The sequence below is a fragment of the Zootoca vivipara genome, chromosome 9 (genome assembly GCF_963506605.1).
Source record: "Zootoca vivipara chromosome 9, rZooViv1.1, whole genome shotgun sequence".
Taxonomy (NCBI): Eukaryota; Metazoa; Chordata; class Lepidosauria; order Squamata; family Lacertidae; genus Zootoca; species Zootoca vivipara.
The window spans coordinates 38,535,810-38,549,606 of NC_083284.1; the positions used below are offsets into that span (position 1 = coordinate 38,535,810).

The following is a 13,797-nucleotide window of genomic DNA, read 5'->3' on the forward strand; positions in this document are numbered from 1 at the left end:
GTATGACATCATACACATTCATTATATAGTTCCAAAACCTTTCTTAAGTATTTAAGTGGTAGATTGAATTTATGCCACATAAGACAATTTGGATGTATTAAATCACTGGCGGCCTACCTTTCGTGCCAAGTGTGTGTCACAAGTCAGGTTCAAAGTATGAGTTAGTGCCACTGCAATATGTGTGGAGTACCTGTGCAGCTTCCCTGCCTCATCCCAAGGTTATAGTGTCCCTTGTGTGACGTTGTCTTACCCAGTAACCTGGAGAAATAGGCAGCAGTGGAGAGCAGGCAGGCTGCACAGGCCTAGCTCTCCTATCATAAGGCTTGCGACTCTTTCTGTCGCTGTCCAGTAGCCATGTTTTCACATCGCAATAAGCCAGGATTCCTGGATTTCTTGGACTTAGTGTGAATGAGCATCTTCCTTTCATGTGCACAGGTAAACCCAAATGAGGCTAGCTCATTGTGGCATGAAAAGCCAAGATCTTGTCCCAGTTGCTCTCAAGCAAGTCAGAATTCATAAGCCAACTTCAAATCCTGATTTGCACTCCTGGTTTGCTTAAGAGTAGCAAACTTAGATCTCAAGCTAAGCTAACTATATAACTGGTTTGTTTTGCAAAAAAGGGGTGAGTGAATGGATTGTATGTGCCAGCATATTGTTCATCCACAATAAACCAGTAATTTCAATTTACTGCGAAGCGTGGACATGGATCTGGCCAATAGGCAATCTAGTCCAGCATCCTGTTCTCATAGTAGCCAACCAGATGTATGTGAAAAGCTCACAACAGCAGAACCTAACTGAGCACAACCACACTTTCCCACTTTTGAATCCCAGCAACCTGCAGTCAGAGCTTCTTGTGCAATTTTCTGGACCCTATACAAAGCATTAACCATCCATACATTTCCCGCTCTTTATTCAGCAACATCTCTTAGTGTAAGATCTTATAGAGCAGGTTGCCCAGATGTGAAGCTATGAGGAGGCAGACAAATGGCAAATAATATTTTGCGCTGAGATTTCAAGTGTTCTATCGGTGCTGAAAGACGGTTCGTGAATGCCCGATATTTTTATGTCACCTACAATTTTAACCTTAAAAATTAAAAGAAACCCATCAAAGGTTCGTCACTTTCTTGGTACCATTTTACTGGAAGTTCTGTCAGCCTACTAACTTTAGTGATTCAGCATCTTTGAACTTCAGCAGATGAAAGGATTATCGCTGAAAGCATATTAATCTTCTGAGGATTAGCAGCAAACTGTTGGAGGACTTGAACACAGAATAAATGGTTTATTTATAAACTGCAATAGGGTAGCAAAAAAATTCATACAATTTGTGCCGAACAAGAATGCAACATTTGGAGCACCAAAGCTGAAAGAGACAGAAACCAACATATGAACAATGTGTGTGAGCTATACCATATATATTTATGCTGGACCCACGCAGCCCAGCCCTTTTATGAGAGGATGATATGGCTTTCCAGACTGTCGTGGGGCCCAACTTTAAGGCTTCTACCTCCCTTTGTCTCACTCTCTCCTGCTTCCTGCAATTGTGAAAGTGGGGCTCTTTTATTTATCTGCTTTGAATAGTAGCTTCACAATTTCATTAAGAACAGGGATTCAAGAAGTAACTGTTGAAATAAAGAATCGATCCAAATGTGGTTTAGGGGAAGGAACTGAGTACAAAAGGTACGTAGCTCTCTTGGGGCTAGCAGCTAAAAATACAGAAACCAAGATGATGCCACACAAATGAAAATATCAAGGATCCACTCCAGGGTGGAATCTACACTCATATTTTTAAAATGCTGTGAAAATGCTTTAAAAAAAAGTTTTGAAAAATACATTGAATTTGGCATAGCTCACTGTCACCATCTAGTGTCACACTTCTATATTGCACTTTACAACACATTTAAAAAGTTTTATTTACAGCTGTATAGCTGAGTCCCAGATCTTTCAGGAAACTTGCAATTTTGTGATAGAAAAGGGGGTTACATAATTCCAGTAAAGCTAAAGGGTAAAGGATGTCTGGACGGTTAAGTCCAGTCAAAGGCGACTATGGGGTTACGGTGCTGATCTCGCTTTCAGGCCAAGGGAACTGGCATTTGTCCACAGACAGCTTTCTGGGTCATGTGGCCAGCATGACTAAACCACTTCTGGCACAACGGAACCCGTGAAGGAAACCAGAACATACGGAAATGCTGTTTACCTTCCCGCCACAGTAGTACCTTATTTATCTATCTTGCACTGGCATGCTGAATAATGATGATGTTGTGTAGAAGCATACCCAAAAAAATTGATGGGGTGGGCAATAACTAAACCACAATAGATGGTAAGTTCAAAAAGCCCCCTTACCACATTAATGTTGAGGGACGTTATGTAATAATAGTATATTCCAATACAGTAATCTGTTTTCCTCTTGTGCCATGTGTTTTTTTGGCTGGAGAGTGGAATAAAAATTCTTCAAACAGATAAATGACAGAATGAACTAAGAGATGGCTTTTGTTTAGCCAGAGTTCCCTGTGAAGATGCATTAATATCAGACTCCATATCTTATGGGATTGAATGATCACATTAACCATTCTTTTCAAAGGTTAAATCATTGTGACACTTGAGTAAAACTAAGCTCAGGAGATTTTTAATCTTAGTTTAAGAACTTTTTGGAGAGGAATTTATTATCATAGACATTCCATTACTTAGCTTTAAGGGTTACAAATACAGACACACATAACAATACAAAAAGATCACTAACAGAATAAAGAATAGTTACAGGTAGGTAGCCTGTAATTTTAAAGAAAATAACAGAACCCTACTAGTCATCACATACAGCCCCCAAGTTAAAACAGTACAACACATCATCAGAGATCTACAGCCTCTCCTGGACAATGACAGCTCCTTTTCTCAAGCTCTGGGAGGAAGACCTTTCATTGCCTACAGACAGCCACCCAATCTTAAACAACTCCTCACCCACAATAATACAACCACCAGACTTAACATGGACACTGGTACCAGAGCCTGCAATAATCCCAGATGCCAACTTTGCTGCCACATACACCTGGACAACATCATTACTGGCCCCAACAACATCCAACATACCATCTCAGGACTATTTAATTGCTCATCTTCTAACATTGTGTATGACATCAAATGCCAACAGTGCCCTTCAGCTCTCTATATTGGACAAACAGGCCAAACCCTACGCCAAAGGATAAATGGACATAAATCTGACATCAGGAACCAGAAGACAGAGAAACCAGTAGGAGAACACTTCAATCTCCCAGGACATTCTATACATATACAAGATCTCAAAGCAGCTGTTTTATTACAGAGAAATTTCAAGAACAGACTGGAAAGAGAAGTTGCTGAATTGGAACTCATTACTAAGCTTAAAACCATGGAGCCACCTGGGATGAATAAAGACATCGGATTCTTATCTCATTATGCATGATCAAGCTTTCTTTAGCGCCTCAGCCCTTGCTTTTTTCCCCCAGGACTAATTGCAGTCAGCAGTCGTTAACAGCCATCAGCCCATCAGCCATTCCCACCCACCCCCACCACCCTCTGTATATATATAAGGGTCTGACACTTCTGTTTCAAGTGTATCTGAAGAAGTGTGCATGCACACGATAGCTCATACCAAAATAAAAACTTAGTTGGTCTTTAAGGTGCTACTGAAAGAATTTTTTTAGAATAAAGAATCTAACTTATTACGGTTTCTACTATGTCATGCTTGTGGGACAACTAAGTCACTAGTTATTATATCAGATGTAAATTATGTATCACATATATATCATAATCAGAAAAAATACAGTACTTTTTTGGAATTAGATCAGATATTTTAAGGGCCTCCGCACAAGAAATGAACAGAAACCATGGTGCAATATACTGTATTTGCACAATGATAGATCTGACCATATAAACCAGGGGTGGGAAGCTTGTATCCCTTCACATTTCTTTGGACTTCAACTCACATGAGCCCCAGACAACATGGTCAGGGATGGTGGGAGGTACAGAGCACCCACATCTGTAGAGGCAAGATTTCCCTGTCTTTGATACAAATAAATATTTCAGTAAATGGGGTTTCAAGACAAACTAATTAAGGAAGGCATATACCCGGTAATTGAAAATGCAAAGCTTGAAGCTTATGTATGTCAAACTGATATAAAATAGGCTTAGGCACATTAGGGGGAAATGCATTTTCTTCTGGTTTCATTTGTTACATTTTGTAGTGCGCTCCTGAACAGCAGCTGAATTTAAGAATACTAAACAGGAACATTAAAGGATCATTCCCACTTTTCTGATAAACCTTGTGTCAGAAGGTTGGGTGAAAAACATGACATTTAGATTCTTTTAACACAACCAGCTTGCAAAATGTTAATGGCATGACACAGCAGAGGATAGTACCAACCACTAATAATGTCTGTCTCTGTTTTAGTTACAGGTAGGTAGCTGTGTTGGTCTGCCGTAGTCACACACACACACACAAAATTCCTTCCAGTAGCACCTTGGAGACCAACTAAGTTTGTTATAGGGACGCGGGTGGTGCTGTGGGTTAAACCACAGAGCCTAGGGCTTGCTGATCAGAAGGTTGGCGGTTCGAATCCCTGCAACGGGGTGAGCTCCCGTTGCTCGGTCCCTGCTCCTGCCAACTTAGCAGTTCGAAACCACGTCAAGTGCAAGTAGATAAATAAGTACCGCTCCAGCGGGAAGGTAAACAGCATTTCCATGCGCTGCTCTGGCTCGCCAGAAGCAGCTTAGTCATGCTGGCCACATGACCCGGAAGCTGTACGCCAGCTCCCTCAGCCAATAAAGTGAGATGAGCGCCACAACCCCAGAGTCGTCCACGACTGGACCTAATGGTCAGGGGTCCCTTTAACCTTTACATTTAAGTTTGTTATTGGTATGAGCTTTCGTGTGCATGCACACTTTGAAGTGTTTGTGCACACGAAAGTTCACACCAATAACAAACTTAGTTGGTCTCTAAGGTGCTACTGGAAGGAATTTTTTTATTTTGTTTTGTCTCTGTTTTAGTGCAAAGTAATGGCATAGCCCAATCCAGCCCAATCCTTGTCCACTAATGAGCTACTGCCCAGCTCCCCATATGGTATGCATGCCCTTCACAGACAATTGGGAAGGGGGGAATAATCTCATTCCAGAGTGGAGTTCTGCACACCATCCCAGTGGTCCCATGAATTTATTGGATTTGTTTTTTTATTTGGTTTTACCCTTTAGATAGATTGACTCTATAGGAGCCTTCTGGTCACAGGAACCAGGAGGCATCTGTATAAATTCCTTCCTTTATTCTCCCAAACCCAGTTGGGAACCGTAATTCATCAAGGTTGCTATTCCCCTCACAGAACTACAATGCCCAGAGTGGATTAACAATCAATTTCTCTTCCAAGGGAACTCTGGGAATTCTGAGGGGAATAGGTTTCTCCTAACAACTCTCAGGACCCCTAAGAAACTACAGTCCCCAGGATTCTCTGGGGGAAGCCATGATGGTTTAAAGTGGTGTGATACTGATTTAAAAGTATAGTGCAGATGAGCCCTCAGTTTAAAGAGGTATTAGAGCGGCGGCAGCTCCCAGGCACTCTCCCGGTGGTTCACTCCGAGAAAGGAGTTCCCCTTTGCCATTTCTCAGTGTAAAGGGCTTAGGGTAGGAGGGGAGTCATAGAGGCTGCCACTATGGCAAAATAAACGTAAAGAGGGGTAGAAAGAAAAAGGAGGCATGGAGTCATAGAAGGAATAGGACGTGGGGGAGGGGGGAGGGGCAGAATCTCTTGCCCCAGCCCTTGATGCAATTCTCACCATTTCACGTTATGACTCATTTGGTCTTCAAGCACTCCACATATTCAGAGGCTTGGGTAGCAAGCCTTTCTGCTAGGAAGTGCAGAGGGGCATGTAGCCTGGTCCTCCAGCACAGCTTCTGTTTGCATGTTTGATGCTGCCAATACTTAGCAGCACTGTGTAACAACCCTAGGATCCACTTACCAGTGCAGAACCTCTATATCCTGCAGAGTGGAGTTGAAGTGTGCCTTAAATCATTACCAAAAATAATTTGAACCTATTCCTTTCTTTTGCTTTTGGAAATTTAAGATACCTGACATTTAAAACACACACACGGCAAACAATCCAATCGCAAACTAGGTTGTGTCCTGTTTCAGAAAAATAATTGAAAGCACCTGTAAGATTTCTTTGAAGTCTTCCGCTCTTCGCAGCATATTTTCACTTTAGTTTCTCGATGGCGCCGCTATGAAGAAAAGGACCGATTAACAGAATAGTTCAGGAGACATGCATGATTATTCACTGTGACAGATCTTTCATGGAACAAAATGGTCACAAAGGAAGGGGTACCCTTCAAATGTATGTGAGGCAGCTACCTAACCACACATAAATAAATATTATTTTAAAGCATGGCTAATGCTGGGTGAAGGGAATGGTGTCAGAATGAGATCAACATGACAAGGATGTAGTAGCAATTGCAGTACTCACTTCCCTGTTCATGCAGGAAGAGGAAGTTCTATAAGAATGGAAGAAAGATGTCATGTAGAAGAGGAAGCAGATGGCAAGAACTGGTGAATGGGGCAATTGCCCCATTCACCAATTGCCTGGCTTTTAATTATATTTGTTTGTCAGGTCTAGGGATGCAATCTGATTCTTGGTACCAGTTCTGATTACAATTATACAGACTCATCACCTGTACTGTTCGGTCCTTCAGTTGTTGTTGTTGTTGTTGTTGTTGTTAAAAAAATCATTATTGTTTACATTTTTAATGATGATTTCTGGGTTGGCTCAAACTCAGTGAGCTGGTAATTGCCCACTGAAGTATGCACATTGCCTCAGGAGTACCGTGTGTTCAACATAGCTGCCAAGTTCTCCCTTTTTTTAAGGGAAATTCCATTATGCTGAATAAGCTTCCTCGCGAGAAAAGGGAAAACTTGGCAGCTATGGTGTTCAAGTGATGAGGAGGAGGTCCCTCTCTCTCTCTCTCTCTCTCTCTCTCTCTCACACACACACACACACACACACACACACACGTTACTGTTTTTTTGACATTTTTTATTGTCAGCTAGCTAGCATATTAACAACATACTGCCAAGCAAATGAGTGACCCGTTTCAATGTTTGTAGGTTTGGATTTTGCAAAGGGAAAAATCCCACCCACATCACACACCACCCTCCCACTGCAAAGAGATTGACTCCTCCTTGAGAAAGACACCTGATGTATTCTGAGCTGAGCCTAGGTCACATTAGTTCTAATCACATTTGTGTATTTTCACACATTCATTCATCATCAATATTTTAGAATACAGGCGTTTTTCCTCTTGCTAATATAACATGCTCAATCATAATGGAACTTCTTATAAACATTGCAATAAACAATGTAATTAATCTAATTAGAAAATATATGCATCAAACTCACATTTTAACACTCACAACAAGCAAGTAAAGTCCATTTTTGCTACATTAATAAATATGATAGATTTGCATTAAGGTGCATATCAGTGGCTGTGCTTTCTGTGTCCATTCGGCTAAGAGGGGTGGGTGGTATGTGAGAAAGGTTAACAATAAAATTAAGAGACTTGAAGCGCCTGATTAGGCCCACAAGCCAGGGGTTTTCCACCACTGTTGTACAGCATTGAATTTGCAATGAAATATCTTTGGGATGGCCAGGTTGAGGGCATAAAAAGACTACCGTGAAGAAGAAGAAAACTGTTTATCATTGTAAGAAAAATAGGACAAACTGAAAGCAATATTTATTCAGGCCCCACCCTTCTAATAATTGCTAGTTTAGAGAATGATCCCAGTGTATTCCCCTTTACAATAAATCCCTTTAAATGAAGGGATCCCTTCTGTAAATGAAGCTATATACGATGCTTCAGTAAATAAACCTCAGTGAATAGCCTTTCACAGCTGAATGATTAGGTTCTATTTCCACAAATTCAGCTACAGAGATAACAGCCTCAGAGAGATAACATGTTAAATGCTCAGTAGCAAAGTTCAATAAATGAATTGGCTTTGTTTCTATGTGAGATATGCTGTTATCTCTTAAAGTGTGTTTGTTTAAATAATTACTTAAGGACTCAGAAGTTAACTACTCTAAATGAGGTGCTTCTCTCAAATTAAACAGCACAGTGCTAGCAATTTGCTTCTCTAATTATTATTATTCCTTTAATTGAAGGAATATAGTACTGTATTCTGATTTTCCTCCAGTGGAGTGGTGTGCCCCTTAACTAGTGTTATCATTGATATAACTGCTCTGATATTCTGAAGATATCATCTCATTCATTGTGGAACTGGTAAATTCAGCATCACATAAGATAGGGAACTTAAGTATATTGTACCTAACGCAGGGCATCTTGAAGAACAAGGTTCATATTCAGTGACCAAAAACCTGCCAGTTTAAAGACCAAAGCTAAGGCTCTCGTGTTGGCTCAAGCTCTACAAGCCAGGTGAATGCCTTAATAGACATGTCCCGTAATTAGGAACGATGCTGTGCAAATGTCACAAACTGTACTTACAATTTACACTCCACACATCCACTTCCCCTTAGTCTTTCAGGCCCAAATACAGACTGGGAGGAAGATGTGCCTGGGAACACCAAAGATGTCTCACACTGTGGTCCTTATGAAGCAGCTGGCCCTTACTGTACTGCAAGAGAATTCTTCCCTTATATGAGTTGGCTTATGCTTGTTTGTTGGATCGGGGTTAGTGTGACACAGTGTGTGCAAGGGGGCTTTCAGCACAGGGTGGAGTGTGTAGAGGTGTTCAGTGAGGGACTGTATATATAGGAGAGGGTTGGTGCATGAGGGGAGATTGTGTTTATAAGTAAAATTGTAGTGAAGGCTTCAGTGTAGAGTTGGATGTTTGATTGTGAAGTTTCATGGCGTAGCAGGAGTGGGGGGGGGGGTTGCACCACAGGGAGGAAGAGGGCAGCTATCCAGAACAGAACTGTGGCATAGGGTGAGGGAGTTAAATCTCCACCCCACATAATTTTCTCTGTGAAAATCTCCACCTTTGCTCTGTTTTTTATTTCCCCCTTTAGGAAAAATATACATGCGCGCACACTATGCACATCAAGTATGGCCTGAGGTTTGAAAACATACAGCTAAAGCTCAAGAGGTTCACACATATGAACTCCTCTGTTCTTTAATATGAACTCTGAAGACTGAAGATTGCTCTCCACAAGCATACACAGATCAAGACCACTCAATAAACTTCTGTTCTTTATAATCCTGCTCCATAGTGTTATAGCATACTTCCTAAATTCCATGGGATGCTTCAGAAGCTGGGGGGTAATCCAACTATGACTTACCTTCTTTTGCCTTTGCCTTTTCGTTATTGCAATCAATCTTTCTTGATGCTCCTTATTGGTGAGCGTTGAGTATGGAGGCATAGTATCTGATAATATTACCCCTCTCCAGTCTTGGTATGTTCTTCCTATTGGGAAGATCACTGAAATTTACATCAATGCCATAATAATCAAGACAACACAACTTAGTAGCAAGACGTGTGGGCAAAACCACCGCCAAATGATGCAAACTGAGTAAAAGCATAACTAGTCTTTTATTTTTAAAATATGTCCAGTCTTTCTGTCTGATGCTATAAGGTGGAGAATCTGTGGAAGATGAGCCACATGCCTCTGCCAGAGCTCTGAAAGAGGTCAATTTTCAGCAGGTGCCATTTTTCCCATTATAGTTTTCATCGCAACACACCTGTGGATATTCTGTGACCTTCAGAGCTTCTAAAACAGACAGTTGATCCTTTGGAATACATTTCTTCTGCCAGTGTGACACAACCCCCCACGCCCACCCCACAAAAAAGCACGTCCATATTTCCATCTTTATGCACCTCATCTGTTCTTTCCTGGGTGCTGAAGGCAAAATTGTTAAACCAACCCTAGGAATCCAACATCTATAAAACTGGCAAGTAAAAGGCAGTAGAGGCAGCATAAGTTATGGCTATACCTTCAGAAATGCTGAGCCCAGAAGCGTGAGAATGGCCAGTCAGCTGACCCAGGTTTCAATAGAATTAAGCACCAATTAGAACCATTACTGGGAAAGACATCAGGTCCTATTCAAATGTTTTGTTATCCTAACATGACCTGACCATGCCACCACATAGCCTCCAAGTGTCCCGATTTCCCAGAGATAGTCCCGGAATTATGAAAATCGTTCCAGCATATGATCTGATCCTGGAATGTCCCTATTCCCCCCCATCAGTGCTGCCACCATCAAGCTCAGGGGGAAAGATGATGTAAGGGGGAGGGCTTGTAAGTGGGAGGGCTTATAGAACCCCCCCCTTTCATCCGAAGCAGCCCATCTCCAAGCAGTCATGAAAGCGAAGGGATGGATGAGGAAAGTCAGGAGACGGAAAGGGAGTGCCAGACCTCTGGCAACATTCAGGAGCCCCTGCTCCACAGGCAGGAAGAGAGGGAGAGGGAAAGAGAGGAGAGGACACAGGCAGAACACAGACCCTCCCCACCCCCACCCCCCACCCCCACCCCGACTGCGGAATTGAGGAGGAGGAGAAAGGGGAGGAGATTCACTGTCCCGAGGCTTTTGCATAGCTGCCAAGTTTTCCCTTTTATCGTGAGGAAGCCTATTCAGCATAAGGGAATTTCCCTTTAAAAAAGGGAGAACTTGGCAGCTATGGGCTTTTATGTTGGTCCAAATCGCGGAAGGGGGCAGTGCCGGATTCTTATTCGGAATGAGGAGACATGAAACCTACCGCTCACTACACTGTAAATAATGTGCACTAATAAAGACTTTTGAAAGACAAGCATGTGGAAGGTCGTTACTCAGGAGTAGTCACAATAATCCCTGACAGATGAGCTAACGCTTATCCCAAGCAGTGGTGCTGGTGACAGACTTGGCGGCAGCTGCAAGGGAGAATCCTGTTGCCTCTCCATGGCCTTTCCTTTTGCGGCGCAAACAGAGTCTTGATTTAAAAAAGAAAAAAATGCTATGTGTGTCTATGTCTAATAATGCCCCTTTCTACAATGCTGTGTGTTTTTCTTTTTGTAAATCTACCAAAGAATAAAATAAAACCGGGATTGAGGGGTTTTCACAGGGTGGTGGAGGGTGCGTGTGCTGTGTCCCGTTGGTGTAGTGGTGGTGGACCCAGGAGCCAAAGATGGCCAACTCTCTCTGTGTAGCTTTTAGGGCTCTCATCAACTATGCTCACCAGACCTGCTTTGGCCCCCTCTTTGAGTGTCTTTGAGTGTGTCCTTGAACTCTGGTAGTACTTCTTGCTTGCCCAGGTGGAGAAAACAGAAAGCTGTTTATGTGTAAACTGTTGTAAAATTAGGATTTGCTGCTATACCCATCTTTGCCTCTGGCTTCACCTGCCCTTGGCACAAGGCTCCCAAAAGCTTGCCCAGAAGGGAAGGTATACACTGATCTGAAAATGGCTCCCCCACACCTGCTTTACCAAAATCAGAAATTATAGGGTTGTAGCAGGCTGGACCATAAAGAAGGCTGATCGTCGAAGAATTGATGCTTTTGAATTATGGTGCTGGAGGAGACTCTTGAGAGTCCCATGGACTGCTAGAAGATCAAACCTATCCATTCTTAAGGAAATCAGCCCTGAGTGCTCCCTGGAAGGACAGATCGTGAAGCTGAGGCTCCAATACTTTGGCCACCTCATGAGAAGAGAAGAATCCTTGGAAAAGACCCTGATGTTGGGAAAGATTGAGGGCACTAGGAGAAGGGGACGACAGAGGACAAGATGGTTGGACAGTGTTCTCGAAGCTACGAACATGAGTTTGACCAAACTGCGGGAGGCAGTGCAAGACAGGAGTGCCTGGCGTGCTATGGTCCATGGGGTCACGAAGAGTCGGACACGACTAAACGACTAAACAACAAAATATGCTTTAGTATGTCAAAGCAACAACACAAGTGTCATTTTCTTGTGATGTTGTTAAAAGGGTAAATACTAGATCCTTATCTTGTCACTGCCGGTCAAAAGCTCAACTGCAATCATTCCATACTTGTCTAATTCCCTTCCCCTAGTTAAACGCTTGCATGGTTATAGCAGTAATCTAATCCTTCAGAGTGTTACATCCGGCAAAGCAATAAAGAACTGGGAAGAAGCAGCCGATTTCAGCAGCACTATTCCTCGGTGACCATTTAATTCAAAATTTGTGTTATCTTTCCATAAACTCTCACAATAGTTTAATACCTTTTTAATTGGACATTTAGCTTTAATCTTTAGGCACTTACAAACAATTAAGTGCTGGAAGATAGAATTAGCAGCTACCAGTTTATCTGTATAATTAGAAAAATGAGGAGGGAGGATCTTATGTCAGTTCAAATCCTAATTACTTGAATAGCGGTGTCATGAAGGGTTGATTTGGACAGTTTAGATTTTACCTAATCGAGTTGTCCAAAACGAAAGAATATAATTGAATAGATCGAAATACTGTATTTCTAAATAACTTGTATACAGGGCTGAACTTGTGTTCATTTTCTTTTGAACTGTAAATAAAGGAAAATAACTCCATATTTGCACAAACATGGCTATGATGTCAGATCACTAAGCCAACTTTAAAAACCCCAATATGGTTCACGTATAAGTTCTTGCAAAATGGAGATCATCTATAACGAAGAAAACTTGATAAGCACTGGGTCTAAGAAGCTACTAAATTAATATAACAGACTGTGAAAGTGATCAGAATTCCAAAAAGCATTGCAACTGATAATATAAGATGCAATATGGCTATCAATATGGGGCATGGGTGGCGCTGTGGGCTTGCCGATCAGAAGGTTGGTGGTTCGAATCCCTGCGACGGGGTGAGCTCCTGTTGCTCAGTCCCTTCTCCTGCCAACCTAGCAGTTCGATTTGCCGGAAGCTCCCAGCTTGAGCCTGTGGACTCGCATGCAGGAGGACTTGGAAGAGTTGAAGGCAGCTCTTCCTGGACTCAGAATTTTTTGGTTGCAGCTATTGCAGCGACGTGCATGGCGAGGAAGCTGATGCCCAGTTGCCACCAAGAGGGCCAGGAGGCACATCCAGAGCGCAGTGGCCAAGAAGGTTCTGGCCTTGGGCGGGCCAGTGATCCATCACCCAGGCATTCCCTTCCATTGGGAATGATTTATGGCTGACCGCCATGTCAGCAGGGTTAAGGGATTGATTACAGGTGTGAGTGGTTGGCGGTGAGCGCGAGTGCACGTGTGGCGGATAGGCTCTGGTTCAGGTGATAGGGATGGGAGAACACTCTCACCCATAGGTGCCAACTCCCAGATTGAAAAATCTGGGATCGGCGCGGCGGAGCACTGGAAGTCGCGCTGCGGCCATTTTGGACCTGGGCAGAGCAGCACCGGAAGTCGCTTCTACGCATGCTCTGCCCATTTCCAAAATGGCCGCAGCACCAGAAATCGCTTCTGTGCATGTCCAGAGACTCCAGACATGCGCACAAGGAGCCTCCCCCGGCCGGTAAGAATCCAGGGGATTTACGGGTTTTTTTAAAATCCGGGCTGCCAGTGGGAAACGGCTGGGAAAATGGGGGTTTCCCGGGGAATACAGGAGACTTGGCAGCTATGCTCTCGCCATCCCTATGTTAAGGATATTCCATTAAAGGAATCCAAGGACTCAATGGTTTGTTCAACCCTGTGAGGGGGTTAAGCCCGTGTCAGAGTCCAGAGGGACATCTGGGTTGTGGACATAGCCTGTTTCCAGCTTTCCGCCTATTCATAGGCTGACTTATACTGGTGCCCTGGGTCAGTGCTACCTGCAACGGTGCAGGGAGCTAGTCGAACCAGAGCCTATTCAACCACTGACTTTCTGTAATCATTAAAGTTGTGGCCTAAATTCT

At 42.9% G+C, this 13,797-nt stretch overlaps 1 protein-coding gene across 6 annotated transcripts in view; it reads right to left on the reverse strand.

Moving 5' to 3' along the window:
- Positions 1–13,797, reverse strand: part of IQCM (IQ motif containing M) — a 162,056-nt gene that overhangs the window by 58,811 nt on the left and 89,448 nt on the right. For all 6 annotated transcript variants that reach the window (XM_060278653.1, XM_060278651.1, XM_060278650.1 and 3 more), the window contains 2 exons: positions 9,301–9,425; positions 6,168–6,235 (listed from right to left, as the gene is read on the reverse strand). In XM_060278653.1, coding sequence (XP_060134636.1) covers positions 6,168–6,235; positions 9,301–9,425 — 193 coding nt within the window. The remainder of the gene's footprint in view (positions 1–6,167; positions 6,236–9,300; positions 9,426–13,797) is intronic.